Source organism: Neophocaena asiaeorientalis, unplaced genomic scaffold, assembly GCF_003031525.2.
Source record: "Neophocaena asiaeorientalis asiaeorientalis breed wild unplaced genomic scaffold, Neophocaena_asiaeorientalis_V1.1 scaffold322, whole genome shotgun sequence".
In the NCBI taxonomy this organism is placed as follows: Eukaryota; Metazoa; Chordata; class Mammalia; order Artiodactyla; family Phocoenidae; genus Neophocaena; species Neophocaena asiaeorientalis.
In genome coordinates, this window is record NW_020185329.1 from 2003433 (window position 1) to 2018540 (window position 15108).

A 15108-nucleotide genomic window follows, 5' to 3' on the forward strand; every position below is an offset into this window, starting at 1 on the left:
TATTTTATCTGATATAAGTATTGCTACTCTAGCTTTCTTTTGATTTCCATTTGCATGGAATATCTTTTTCCATCCCCTCACTTTCAGTCTGTATGTGTCTCTAGGTCTGAATTGGGTCTCTCGTAGACAGCATATATATGGGTCTTGTTTCTGTATCCATTCAGCAAGCCTGTGTCTTTTGGTTGGAGCATTTAATCCATTCATATTTGTTAATTATTGATATGTATGTTCCTATTATCATTTTCTTGATTGTTTTGGGTTTGTTTTTGTAGGCCCTTTTATTCTCTTGTGTTTCCCACTTAGAGAAATTCCTTCAGCATTTGTTGTAGAGCTGGTTTGGTGGTGCTGAATTCTCTTAGTTTTTGCTTGTCTGTAAAGCTTTTGATTTCTCTGTCAAATCTGAATGAGATTCTTGCCGGGTAGAGTAATCTTGGTTGTAGTTTCTTCCCTTTCATCACTTTAAATATATCATGCCACTCCCTTCTGGCTTGTAGAGTTTCTGCTGAGAAATCAGCTGTTAACCTTTTGGGAGTTCCCTTGTATGTTATTCGTCATTTTTCCCTTGATGCTTTCAATAATTTTTCTTTGTCTTTCATTTTTGCCAATTTGATTAATATGTGTCTCGGTGTGTTTCTCCTTGGGTTTATCCTGTATGGGACTCGCTGTGCTTCCTGGACTTGGGTGGCTATTTCGTTTCCCACGTTAGGGAAGTTTTTGACTATAATCTCTTCAAATATTTTCTCTGGTCCTTTCTCTCTCTCTTCTCCGTCTGGGACCCCTATAATGCGAATGTTGTTGCATTTAATGTTGTCCCAGAGGTCTCTTAGGCTGTCTTCATTTCTTTTCATTCTTTTTTCTTTATTCTGTTCCGTGGCAGTGAATTCCACCATTCTGTCTTCCAGGTCACTTATCCGTTCTTCTCAGTTATTCTGCTATTGACTCCTTCTAGTGTAATTTTCATTTCAGTTATTGTATTGTTCATCTCTGTTTGTTTGTTCTTTAATTCTTCTAGGTCCTTGTTAAACATTTCTTGCATCTTCTCCATCTTTGCCTCCATTCTTTTTCCGAGGTCCTGGATCATCTTCACTATCATTATTCTGAATTCTTTTTCTAGAAGGTTGCCTATCTCCACTTCATTTAGTTGTTTATCTGGAGGTTTATCTTGTTCCTTCAACTGGTACATAGTCCTCTGCCTTTTCATTTTGTCTATCTTTCTATGAATGTGGTTTTCATTTCACAGGCAGCAGGACTGTAGTTCTTGCTTCTGCTGTCTGCTATTTGTAGACTTTGTAATGATGGCCATTCTAACTGGTGTGAGGTGGTACCTCATTGTTGTTTTGGTTTGTTTTTCTCTAATAATTAGCAATGATGAGCGTCTTTTCATGTGCCTATTGGCCATCTGTATGTCTTCTTTGGAGAAATGTCTGTTTTGGTCTTCTGCCCATTTTTTGATTGGGTTGTTTGTTTTTTTGCTATTGAATTGTAGGAGTTGTTTCTGTGTTTTGGAAATTAAGGCCTTGTCAGTCACATCATTTGCAAATATTTTCTCCTAGCCTGTAGGTTGTCCCTTTGTTTTGTTTTTGGTTCCTTTGCTCTGCAAAAGCTCATAAGTTTGATTAGGTCTCATTTATTTTTACATTTATTTTTATTGTGAGGTATGGTTTTATATGGTGCTTATATTGTCACAATATGGTACTACATGTTCTGACTCCAAAAGGTAGAAAACACATGCCTGGGAACCAAGAGGTAAGACTGGCCTCTGTCACCATAGCTTACACTGACCCACTTGGGGAATTTGTGTCCCCATCCTTTCAACATTATGCTCTGCTGGACTAGAGCACCTGGCTCTAGGTGGTTGGCAGGGGATACATCTATCAATGGTCATAAAAAGAGTTCCACCAAAAGTACGGCTGATACCTGGTCATTTGGGGGTCCTCATGCCAGTAGACCAGCAAGCAAGGAAAGGAGTAACTATCTCGGCAGGAGAAGGTGATTACCATGAGGCAAGGAAGAATGTATCTGGAACTCAGGAGTTTCAATGAGATGCCTCTTGGTGTTGCCATGCCTGGTAATAAACATAAATTGCCAATTTCAGCAGAATCTGACAAGAGCCTGTTAACCAGGGGCTAAGACCCCTCAGGGATGAGGGTCTGGGTTACCCCACCAGTCAAGCAACCTAGACAAACAGAAGACTAGCCAATTGTGAAGGGACTATAGAATATGTATTAGTTTGATGAGGCTGCCATAGCAAAATACCACAGACTGAGTGGCTTAAACAATAGAAATTAATTTTCCTGCAGTTCTAGAGGCTGGAAGTCCAAGATGACAGTGCCAGCAGAATTGGTTTCTTCTGAGGCCTCTTTGGGTTGCAGATGTTCTCCCTCTTGCTGCCTCTTCACACGGTCATCCCTTTGTGCACACTCACTCCCAGTGTCTCTTCTTTTCCTACAAGGACACCAATCACACTGGATCAGAGCCCCACCCCAACGGCCTTACTTCAACTTAATCACCTCTTTAAAGGCCCTATCTCCAAAACGGTCACTGGGGTGCTGAGGGATAGGACTTGAACATATGAATTTGGGGGAATACAACTCACTCCATAACAGGGTGGTAGAGGAAGGAGATGATGAATATCAGTTATAGACTCAGGACCATCTGTAGCAGCAGGGACTAGAGCTCGTCCTACTAAACTTCCTGGGGTGTGTGTGTGTGTCTTTTGGAAACTGGGACAAGTGGTGACAGGATGCAGTAAAGTGCAGGTGGGCATGGGTGGACCTGAGCCGTGCAGGGGTCAGCACTGCCAGCACCCCATCCACTTCCCCTCAGTACCTATCACTTCCTCACATGCCAGCCCAACTTCCAACTGCCAGGAACCATGTGAGGACTCTCAGCCTGCTGGAACCCACTCTGCTGGTGTTCATGGTAAGATAGAAATGCCAGGGAACCAACACCTCCTAGGAACAGCCCTCTACCTGTGACTGGTGCGAGCTGGTGAATGACTATCCCAGCTCCCTCCCCCGAGGTGAGCTATTTCTGAGGTGTGGGTCCCACACTGTCACCCAAGAGTCCCAGCAGCTGAAGTTCATTGCCCACAGTGGTAACTTGCTTGATAATGAACCTTTTTCTTTGCTTTCTTCCCTTCGCTGTCTTACTTCCCCACTTCCATACTGGTGCATTCTGGGATCACCCCCCAGAAAAAGTACCTGCATTCAAATCTTTATCCCAGGGTCTGCTTCTGCTGGAACCCAAATTAAGGTGCTGACAGTCTGCAGAACAGCTCGTACTTACTAAATTCATCATGTAAACTTATTTGACTGGCTTCCCTTTACACTCCTACTTCTCTCTCAACTGGTTGTTTCTCTAGCTACGGTATCTTCTTCTAGGCCACTAGTTCTTTCATATTTACTACTATGTGTCAAGTTCTGGGGATGTAGCAGGAAAAACAATAAGAGGGACCCTGCTCCCGTGGAGATTACAGTCTAGGAGGGAAGCCAGACTTTGAACAATTAATTTCAAGAGTGAACCCTGTAATAACAAGGAAAATGTGAGAGTGGGGAAGGAGACAGCAGTGGGATCCCACCAAGCCTGGAGGCAGGGAACATGCTTCCCCGAGGAAGGGACCCTGCATCTGGCACCTGAAGGGTTAGTAGGAAGTGGCTTGGTGCCAGTCTCCTCCTGGCTTCCCTGACCGGCAGTTTGTCCTTCTATGGTGGTCTAATGACAGCAAATGTGACAAGGGGTCAAATAGAGCTTGGAAGAGAGATACAATTAACACAAAAATGCAAAATAAATCCCAAATCACCAGGAACCTTTATTTTACTTCATATTGAACTGGAAGAGCAATAAAATAAAAATATTTTCAATTCTTAAGACATTTTTACATCAGTTACACTGACCAGTAGAGAGAAAATTGAAATCCCTATGGAATTGCTAACAATAAATAAAATACTTAAAAATAGAATGTTCTGAGTTCAAAGGAAAATTTCCTAAGCCTGTTCAATCTGGGGAAGTCAATGACCCTTTGCAAACTCCAGTTTTTCAAAAGGCTATCCAACTGATGCAAGCTTCTGGTCATGATAAGAAGCTGCCACTTTCAGCAGCACCTTATATGAAAAGGGGAAGCAATCGATCTTCCTTCAATCACTTTGTCCATAGTTCTGGGGAAGCTATGCACAGAGCAGAAAAGGAAGGTATCTGCTCTTTGTGGTACCAGAATTTCACAACATCCCAAATAAATGCCAGTGCTATTTTAACTTGTCATTAACTAAAATGTACCATTTGCTCAGTGTGCGAATCTTAGTCCAATCTCCCTGCTGTTTGTGGGTGACCAAAGGAAGACCCAAATATTTGGGAAAGGGTAAGATTGACACTTTAAAAATTCCAGGATCTAGCAAGGGAAAGATTCTCTGTGAAGACCAAAGATTGAGTAGTGGCTTTGTAGGTCTAAAATTCTCTTCAGGGATAAAGTCAAAATACCATGTTTCATTGATTCTAGGACATACTCTTTCCCCCACATTTTAGCATCTCAGATTCCAATGGGCTTGGCCATTAATTGTCACAAGTGTCAACTCCCCCACTGACTTTCTGAGTGGTATATAAAGTAAGGGGATGTTTTACAACGAATGGTTTCTTAGATGAGATTAAATATGGTGCTCTGTAGTTCAGTACACACAGTGAGCCATATAAAAATAAATCTGACATTTTAACCCTGGTAACTTTCCCAAGTGAAAAGATGCTGACAAAAACATTTGGCGTCTTAAATTTCAACATGCCCATCACAGTCTCAGGAAGGGTTAGAAGGATGGTGATGTGGGATGAGCTTGTACTCTCCTTCTGCGTCTGTCCCTAGTCAGCTGAGAGAACTATAAGGAAATCGATTTCACACTTCTGGGACTCAATTCCTCATCTGTAAAACGAGAAAGTGTTATCAGATGGCCTCTAAATCTTCCAGCCAAAAAGGAAGGTGATTTTAAATCTTACACCACTGAGTATGTGTCCCTGTGTAAATTCCATAGCCACGCTGCCCCCAAAAGGCAAAGGAGCTTCTTGAGTTGCTGAGTTGCTGGCTCAGACTTCTCTGCAGCCATCCCTGCCCCAACCCCCAAGAGTCAAGGCTTCAAATCCACAGACTTTCTTGAATCAAGCAGAAAACACAATTCATTCACAACTTTAGTAACTTGATTGGAAAAGGATAATTCTTCAGTGTTGGGCAATTTGCAAACTTCTTTTAAAAACTGGAGAACTCTACTACGTTAAGTTGAACTAAATGTCTACCATAAATTTTAAAATATCAAAAAATTATAGCAAGGGTTCACTTCAAAGTCTTCATGATTGACATAATTTCTACAGATTCTGCTGCTTTAAATGCCTCCTTCCAAGCCACAGAAGCGCCAACCACAAAAAGCTTTGTTTTCTGAAAGAAAATAATAAAGAAATTTCATTTGAATTAACTATTCATATCAGCACCCTGCTCCTACATTGAGATTTTATTCAACAAGAACAATGTGCTTAGCCAAGGAAAACATACAGTGAGAAATGGGTATTCCAAGTGATGAAAAATGGAATAAAAATGTTGCTTTATGATAAATAACACATACATTAATATTTTTATATACATATTTTTAATTCAAAAGTCACAATCTATCTTTACCTAAACATGTTAGAATTAAAAACAAGAATAGCGGCTAAAATCAACAATTGCAGAACAAATCACAAATTCCTAAAGACTCCTATTTAAATGTCAATTCCAAAGGTTCAAACTATTTTAAGTGTTGTGATGTCACTTAACTAATTTACTAATAAAGGTAGACTCCCTCTTTAAAATTCTCTTAAATTCAGTCAATTATACATGTTCGATTCCTACTCCTTGAGCTGGCACAGACACTAATGAGGCCCAATGAAATGACCAAACTTCAGTAAATGTGTTGGTATTGGCATCTTACATTCAAACAGCAGCTCTGAGGAACTACAGTTGCTGGCTCAAATGCTATTATTAAGCAACTAGAATATATGCTTTACCCAAATGGGTGAGGGAAAGAAAGGAAGGAAAAGAGAAACAAAAAGAAGAGAAGAGAAGGAAGAAAGTGGGGAGGGAAGAAGGGAAAAGAGAGGAGGAACAGGTGGGGAGGAATGAGAGAGAGAGAAAGGAAGGGAGGAAGAAAGGAAGGGGGGGGGGAAAGGAAGGGAGGGAGGGAGGAAGGGAGAAGAGAGAGAGGAAAAAAGGAAGGTAAAAAAGAAACTCCTGGAGCTGCTGATGCCCCACCACATAGCCATCACTGCATGGTGTTCTGGAGAGCAGGTTCTACCTTTGAACACCACGTCACTTGATTTCCCATGTTCTTGCTCTACCTCCAAAATGGGCCGGGCCTCTTTCCATGAGAAAGAGAGAGGCTTATGAAATGAAGCAGAAGTGATGACTGGCTGTAAAGACTACAATTTGTTTGTTGGTCAGAAAGGTATATATAGTTAGAGGATGAGGTTTTTTACGTCTTCAATATCCACTACCTTTTGCAGCAAAGTTCCTTAAATATTATAAACACACTTCTTAAGCAATGTAAAGACTTACATGTAAATATAAATCATACTTTCTGATTATTTCCGTCTAATCAAGAAAACCATGGCTTCTGTCCTAACAGCTAATTGGCCATAAGTCACAAAGTGGGTGGTTTTAGAGGAGTGCAGGCAAGTAATGTTTGATGTGCCCACTTCCAAGCACTGACTTTGTTTGCCTGCAGTGATGTTATAAAGAAGCTTCAAAGACTTCAAAAATACAATCACCAGTCTAAACACAACTTGATTCTGTGAAGATGAAAGGTTCTTACCATTGAGGTTACTGATAGATCAAACTGTAGTTATCAAGCAAAGAATAATCAGGGTCATCTTCAAAGGGCAAAACACAGAGCAACATTAAGTTAACATTTTTTCATGATAATATATTAGCCCTTTTCAAATCAAGGCATCCCACTCAGAGTCTGGTGACTGCCATTTTGTAAGAAGAAAATATATCTGGCAACAAAACCTACAAATAACAGTCATAACTACAAGTCAGAAAACATATTGGAAATCCCTATTATGATTTCTTTGCCATTTTTCAACCATGGCCAGATAGCAGTCCCCACAGTAAAATCACCTTCAAAAATGGACAAAAGTAAGTCCCACAGTACCAAGTGGTAATTATAAGGTAACAAGAAATCAATTAACTTAAATCCTTATCTAGTTCAAAGATGTAATTTCAGCCACTAAATTTTTCAGTCACTAAATTTTTGCCAAGATGCTAAATGCAGCCCAAGATGTCTCTTCCCTCTTCCTTTGAACATAGATAGGCATATCTTTCTTTTATTCAAATAATAGGTATTTGTTGAGCACCTACTATGTGCCCAATACTGTGTTATGTTTTGTGACTGATTCAGGAGAAAACAAAGTGCCTGCCCTCAAGGATCTTGTAATTATCCAGGGAATACAAATTAACAAAAAGCACTAAGTGTGTGGTTCTCCCAGAGGTATCATAGGAGTTCAGAGAGAAAAAGAGACCAGGGTGCTCAGTGAAAGATCCAATTATAGGCAGTGTACAAAATACATAATATTAGGTTACATGTTTCCAGATATCTTCTATAAATTACGTTTCTGTGTAATCCAAAGGAAACTGTATCTCAGTTTTGCTGTTCTCATGGTCCAAGTTGAAATAATCTCTTAGTAAGAATGCCTTATAAGTTTCTTTTGGTACTTGAGTAGCTGAATTCTCCTGGATAAGCTATAAAATAGACCACGAATTACCAAATTCCACTCTGTGACAAACAGTATTATAGTTTCTAATAATACATTCATTCTCTTGGAAATTTGATTCTATTTATTCCCTTCTTTCCTTTTATTTCAAAATTCTAGCTACTCAACCTTAAATAAAACCTGACCTAAGATTTCAAACAGTCTTTACCTGGTAAACTTTTAGGAATTGGGAGAGGTCTTCTCCTGTAAGAAATGAAAACCAAAATCTTTCAGATAAGTTCTTGTTATCTTTCTAATTTTCTACTTCACTCTACAAACACTGCATGCTAATCAGATCGGGTTTCTGCTCTGGAGGGTTAAGAAAAGTTCAGAGGAAGCAAAAGCTCTGCAGCGCTGACCTCCTGGATCCAGGCTGCAGACATTACATTATTCTGGGGAGCAGGACGCACAGAGCCCTGCCCCACAGCCCAGAAATCTCAGTCATGTGGGCAAGAGTCCCTGATCGCCTTGATAAAAAAATGGGAAGTCAAACAGTTCCTACCTTGCTGTCAGGGTTAAAGGAACTAACTCAAAGTTACTGCTTTGAGCAGCGCTTGGCATTCTTAAACAGTGGTGATGAACTTGCACCCCCCCTCAAACACTCCCTTATCTTTTCAAAAACTGGACTGAAAATTCAACAGCTTAGACTCCGAGGTGACTGTATGTGAAACAGAAGTTTCTCTTCCCTCAGGATCCTTTATATCAAGGCAGCAAACTTTTTCTGTAAAGGGCCAGATAGCAAACGATTTAGGCTTTTCTGGCCACACAGCATTTCTATCTCATCACTACTCAGCTCCAATGAGAAAGCAGCCGTAGACAGAATGGAAACAGATGAGTGCAGTCATCTTCTAACAAAGCTCTACATATGAACACTGATGTTTGCATTTCATGTAATTTTCACATGTCACAAAATAGTATCCTTTCAATTCTTTTCAACCATTTAAAAACATGAAAACTATTCTTAACTTGCAGGCCCTACCAAAACAGGTAGGTCAGACTTGACTCACAGGGGGCCAGAGTTTTCCAACTCTTGCTTTCTACAAGAAAGGTATAGGATTCATGCATGAGTAATAATAATTACACTCAAGCATGATACAATCCCCCTCGAACTATGACTAGTACAACCCATTTAACATTTGTCCTAAAAATGCTATTTCCAAAAACCTAGCACTCACTAAGCAAATGCAATGGTAGAGATATGTTCTGATTCTAATACGTCCATATTAGAATTGGAACACTAAAAATAAAAATGTTCTTTAGAAGTACTTTTCTTTTTTTTTTTTTTTTTTGGCCACACTGCGGCATGTGGGATCTTAGTTCCCTTACCAGGGATCGAACCCACGCCCCCCGCACTGGAAGAACAAAGTCTTAACCACTGGTCCACCAGGGAAATCCCCAAAAGTACTTTTCTACATGTGAAAGAAAGCTGGATATTACCTTGCCAAGTCAGACCCCGTAGCCTTTCCTGGTGGGGCAGCATTCTTCTGGGGGCAGTAGAAATTCTCGTACATGATGGGTGCTAGGGAATCATCAAGACATAAAACATTAAGAGGCTGATGACTTCCATTCTCAATGACCTGTGACAAGAAAGACTAATAGAATTGCTTAATTAACCCCCCACCCTACAGCTCCATTCACCTGGTGGAGTCTGTCCAGTTTTGCGTTGATTCACAAAGTACTCAATGTCCTTCTCAATGCTGCACACTTCTAAACTCTTACGGACTTCTTCATACATCTAACAAAAAGAAGATAAATCAAGGTAGAGGTATATGTCCATAAAAATGGTGACACAGCTTATTAAAATAGGAGGTTTGATGAATGGCTGTTTTCCAAATTTTGCTTTGAAAAGAAAAAAGAAGACATTCCCAAGTCCTGGACTCAAATAAAGGGATTTCTCTGATGCATATCTGCATTTAAATTTTTTTTAAAGATGACAAAAAAATATAGATTTTTTTTTTGTAGCAGCACAGAAACCTTGGTGGAAAGATTTTTTATGTTTTAAACTACTGATGGGACAAAGAAAATAGATACCAAGTCCCATGACCAATTCTACACACAAATGCAAAGACAATTGGAGAAAAGTTCTTCCAGTCAATCCTACTTGTTTTCTGGGTGTTTAATTATTCTTCTAAAGTGAATGTCCCATCTAAGCGAGGGTGGCTATTTCTTAGGAAAGAAAGTGGTGATAATTTGATTTATGTCCCCCTGAGACCTGGGAACCCATGACAATTGCTGTGTACAAGTTAAATCTGGATCACTAATGGCCCTGGAACACTGCTGAAGTAAATCCTGAGCTCTGGAGTGACCGTTAGCCTGGGCATGGCTCAGTCTGCTAGCCCTTGGTGCTGTCCTGGAGTGACCCCATTTCAGACCGGAGCAGTCTCTGGGACTCACATTCATTTTGTGACATCTCTGTTTTCCATAAATTAAACTGCGTTTGGGTCTCCCTTCTCTGCTCTCCTGCTCTGACCCTTTATTTCTTAGAGAGAAAGTCATAGTGCTAAAGTGAAACAAGAGTCAGGCAGGTTAGGTGTTTATCTGGGTCCATACTCACCGTGTGGCCTTGGGCCAGTCACTGTACCTACCTGGGCCTCAAATGAGGGGGGTGAACTAATAAATGTTTATGGTTCCTTCCACTCTAATGAATCTAACATGCAAAGCATCCTCCGTGGATGCCTCTGACTTACGTTATCGCTTGTGACACATTGTTGTGACAGCTGATTCATGTGTAACCACAGTGCATTCCGAAAGAAGTTTATTCGTTCACATTCTTGAGTCTCAAACACCTATAGAAACAAAACTACATGTACATATGCAGAGAAAGGGGCCATTTGTCTAGACTGGCTATGACTTAAGAAACAATTTCAACCTTGAATTATCTGTAAGCTTATTGTCTCATTTAGTGTACTCCCACCCACCACCAAGGAAGCTCATAAACTTACTCAGGCAAAGAATGCAAATGGATTCTAATAACATATTAACACAAATAGGACTGGATATAGTTCTGGAGGTAAGAGGTGATGATGAACCTAAACGTCAATGTTCTAACCTGAATTCCAGCTCACATTTCCAACTGCCTAATGGGCATCTGTACCTGGGCAGCCTGCCAGAGCCTCCAATTCAAAGAGTTGTCCTCCTTCTCACCCCCTCCCAGAATGAATGAATTCAACTGGCAAGATGGTCACAATTGTTGAAGCTAGTTGATGAGTACATGGGAGCCCTTGCACTTGTCTTTTATCCTTGTGTATGTTTGAAATTTCCTTAATAAAAAAGTTGTTTAAAAAGTCACTGCCTGAACAATAGTTTTTGGATATAAGCAAATACAACTTATGGAAAATCAAACTATTCTATAAAGTGGATGCCATAGTATTCAACAGTGGATGTTATATATTAATGTATTTTTTAAAGGTTGACTACAAAACTATTACATTTTAAAGCTTCTTATAATGTAAAACTGTATACATATACAAGACGAGAGAGAATAGCATAATGAATCCCCATGTACCCATCACCAGCTGAAACACTTATCCACTCACAACTGACTGTTTTACCTATTTCCCTACCAACGCACCTACTCCCTGGAGTATTCTGAAGCAAATACACTATTTCATCTATAAATATTTTATTATTCATATACAGTATATAAGTACTACATATGAATATTACATTATTTTTATTATAGACTATTTCACGTAGACAGAATCATAGAGAGTGATATTAGGAAGACTCACATACCAACCACCCAGCTTTGTCAAAACTTTTGGCCATATTTGCTTCAGATTCTGTTAAAGCCTCTGTGTGCTTTCTTCAGTCTCTACCATGTTCCTCCTCCCCCAGAGATAACCATTATCCTAAATTTTATCATTCTTATGCAGATTTTGACAATATGTATGTATCCATAAGATGTATATGATATTGCTTTGCATGTTTTAAAACCATATAAAAATACTCTTATTTCAGGCTTTTCCATTAGATTGTGGAATTAAGGAAGTAAAGCAGAAAAGAGTGTTTTAGGAGGGACCCACAGTTTCAGGTGCTAAAGACTGGTCAAATAAAATTAGAAACTGCAAAGGCACGCTGGACCTCACACCAAGGGGACCACTGGTTCCTCTGGGAGAACAGCTGCAGGGGAGCAGACCCCAGACACAGCCACTGGGACAGGCAGGACAATGAGGATGTGGAGGCAGCTCCCCCAGGAAGCCTGGCTGTAAAGAGAAGGGAGAAGCAGCAGTGGCAGGCTTGAAAGCTGGAAGGAGCTGAGGTGTGAATGATAATAAAAGTCCACTGTGAAAGGGAGCTGTGTGCAAGGGGGTGGGGAAAGCCAGCTGGAAGATCCTGAGCCCAGTGGTGGCAGAGCAGCCCTTTACCACTATCACAGGAGAAGGGAGGGTGGTGAAGATCAGTAGTTCTCGTGCTTGAATTCACAGCAGAGTCACCTGCAGGACTTATTAACATGGAGACTGCTGCGCCCATGCCCAGGGTTTCTGATTCCAGAGGCCTGGAGTTGGTCTGAGAACCTGCATCTCTGCATCCCTAACAAGATCTGCATCTAACAAGGCAATGATGTTTGTACAGGTCCTAGGACCTCCCTTTGAGAACCACTGGTAAGGAAAATGTGTAGACAGGGTAACAGAAACTTGAGGAAGTTTCCAGGTTGTGTCTTTATTTTCTCTGGGTCATTGTGAGGCATGTGCTGAAAATGAGGGGGGCAATGGTGAAACAAAAGGTGTGAGAATAAAAAACTCTAGGTCAGCCCTCCTACCATCTGCATTCCCCTGTCACAGAGCAAGTACAGGTGAGGCTCTCGATAGGAAATCAATGAATCAACTGTTAATTGATTCAGCTGCTTCATACCCGTGCGAATCAAACATCAGAGCAAGGCCATGAACAGAGTGGGACAGCATGGTCAGGATCGGGAAGAAGCAGAAAGACAAGGTTTGGGGGAAAGCATTCCAATTCCTTCCACTCTCCACTTAAATTCCAGATTTCTAATTTGCCCTCAAGTAATTCTACAGAAGTAGAGGAAGGAAGACCCGCCCTTCGGGTTCCAGGTACCTCGCAGGCCTTGATGTGTTCGCTCTGCCACTCTTCACGGATCTTATCCAGAGTGTTGATGTGCAGCATGTACGCCTTGTCTGCAATGGAGGGGAGGGGCCTGGGTCTGGAAACTGGATGGGAGGGGGCTCGCAGACCCATGAAAAATAAGCAAGGTGGGCATCACATTCCTTATAAAGAAAAACCAAGCAATTAGCCAGAAATGCTCCAAGGAACGAAAAGTGAAAGCTGACAAGGAACCTCAGCCAGGGTTTCCTTCCACCTCTTACCATTTTCAGGAAAATTAAACAATGAGGGGTGCAGAAAAGTGAACTACCAAGTTACTTCAGTTTTGGATTTAGAAACTTAAGCAGCCATGGCTGTGAGAGGCTTGTCTCCGGCAAGAAACTGTGGCTGGGAATTAGAAGCCTTTGCAAACACTTGGTTTGGATTTTAGACTTCAGTGATGACAAGGCCTCATCACTTGGTTGTTTCTTTCACAGCAGAGAAGAGTTATCAGGGCTGAAAAGGGGTTTTAAGATAGATGTTCCCAATAAATCGGAGTGAGCACCTGGTCACAAAGCAGCTGCCACTTGACCCCCCCTCTCCCCCCCACCCCCACCATTCAGTCACCTGTCAGGCGGCAAGACCTAAGGCAGCCAAGGCCAGAAACCGCTGCCTCATTTGCTTCCTCCCGCTCTCCCAGGTTCCCATATACCCTCCCTTCCCCCCCTCTTCCTTCCCTGTTTCCCCCTCCTTCCCTTCTCATACCTTGTTAATCCTACTGTATATGTATATATTCACTATTGTATGCTATATAAAACTGCCTTTCTCAGACAGATTTAGGATAACATAAGCCCCACCACAATCCTCCCCCATCCCTGGGAGCAGACCCATCACCTGAGTCTTCTACTGCAGTCTTTGAAGTTGCCAGTTTCACAAAAAGCTGTGAGGACAAAACAGAAACAAAAACAAACAAACAAAAAAGAGGTCAGGAATGCTGGGCTAGGCTTCTAAAGGCAAAACAGATTTTAAAGCAATGACTGAGAAGAGACAAGTTGTAGTTCAAGTCTAACCTATATTTCTCTCATGAGTTAATCATTCAACTTGCCCTCTAATCTTAACACCATTGGAAAATAGCCATCAAGCATCTTGCCCTACATCTTCCTAAAAACATATCCCTCCCTACCTTCTGATTGCTGACAATCTTATATCCAGATTTTATAAAATTAAATTTATAAAACACCCAAGCAGGAGGCAGCCTAGCTATAAAGAATACATGAGCTGAGTTTTGAAAAAAAGATGAAAACATCAGAACCCCCTCCCCTGTGGCTATGCTCCTCTAGCTCTTCCCCGACCCCCAAAATAGGACAAGGGTTTTTCTGGCTCCGAGGACTCTAATTGCCTGAAGGAGGGTATTGCCAGGAGCTCAGAGTGCAAGTCCATTTTTTTATTAAGACTATTAATTGGCTTTAGCTTGATATATGTAAATCTCGGATTTTTCAGGCTGTCTGCTCTCCCAGGTACCTTTTCTTGTTGCTTCGGGTTCACCACATTGGCACTCCGGTGGACAGCCTGCTCTGCTTCATCTTTGTCTCGGCATTTCTGCTCGTAGTTCTTCTTTGCCTTTGTAGTTATGAGCCAAAAGAGGATCAAAACAGATAAGCAGACGGTGACCCTAGCCCCCCACGCCCAGGAGAGAAGAGGGCTCACTGATTAGGGCTCTGATCACCACTAGACTGGGGGCACTCAGAGGACATGCTCTTTCTTGTCCATCTTTGGAAGGTCTCTCCAGACCTTTTCCAAATCATGTATGTAGTGGCAACCTGATCAAGGAAGTAACGACTCCTATTTGGCAAAAACAAAGTACATGAGCTTTAAAAATTTACTGAAACAAAAGATGGAATTTGAAATAGGCAAAATCAAACACTTATGTAACTATAGGACGTGAATATGTAATATTCATAACCCTCAGAACTTAGATGCAATCGCTTGGTCCTGGTAACTATAACTATGTTTCAGTATTCTAACATGCCTCCTCATAGCATGTGGACAGTGGGGAGGGCATCAATCCCATCATTTCTGTAGCTCAAGGGTAGTCATGTTCCTTCTTGATTTATAGAATTCTGTTTTAGCCAGTTTAAAAGTAGGCCGTGGTCTCTCCTGTGCTACCATGACTATCAGCAGTGTGAAAATAGTTCACAAACTACAGTTAGTGAATCAAATAATTTTCTGTTTCAACTCTTGAAGCAAAGACTTAACTTGTTCAAACAAAGCAAAGCTGTGAATCAGTTGGCTCATAAATAAAAATGA

General features: G+C 41.1%; 1 protein-coding gene across 9 annotated transcripts in view; it reads right to left on the minus strand.

Annotated features, from left to right (window-relative positions):
• Nucleotides 1–3787: 3787 nt before the first annotated feature.
• The window catches only part of PSTPIP2 (proline-serine-threonine phosphatase interacting protein 2), a 74640-nt gene continuing 63319 nt past the window's right edge, over nt 3788–15108 (minus strand). For 2 of the 9 annotated variants that reach the window (XR_003001773.1, XR_003001767.1), the window contains 9 exons: nt 14323–14421; nt 13696–13741; nt 12817–12896; nt 10449–10547; nt 9400–9496; nt 9199–9280; nt 7931–7965; nt 6822–7018; nt 3792–5413 (listed from right to left, as the gene is read on the minus strand). Coding sequence is in view for 2 of the 9 variants with exons in the window: in XM_024734713.1 (XP_024590481.1) it covers nt 6830–6879; nt 7931–7965; nt 9199–9280; nt 9400–9496; nt 10449–10547; nt 12817–12896; nt 13696–13741; nt 14323–14421 (588 nt within the window). In the remaining 7 variants the exon portion in view is untranslated. Of the gene's footprint in view, nt 5414–6821; nt 7751–7930; nt 7966–9198; nt 9281–9399; nt 9497–10448; nt 10548–12816; nt 12897–13695; nt 13742–14322; nt 14422–15108 lie in introns of all 9 variants that reach the window. The other 7 variants (XR_003001772.1, XR_003001770.1, XR_003001771.1 and 4 more) reach the window with 7 other exon arrangements.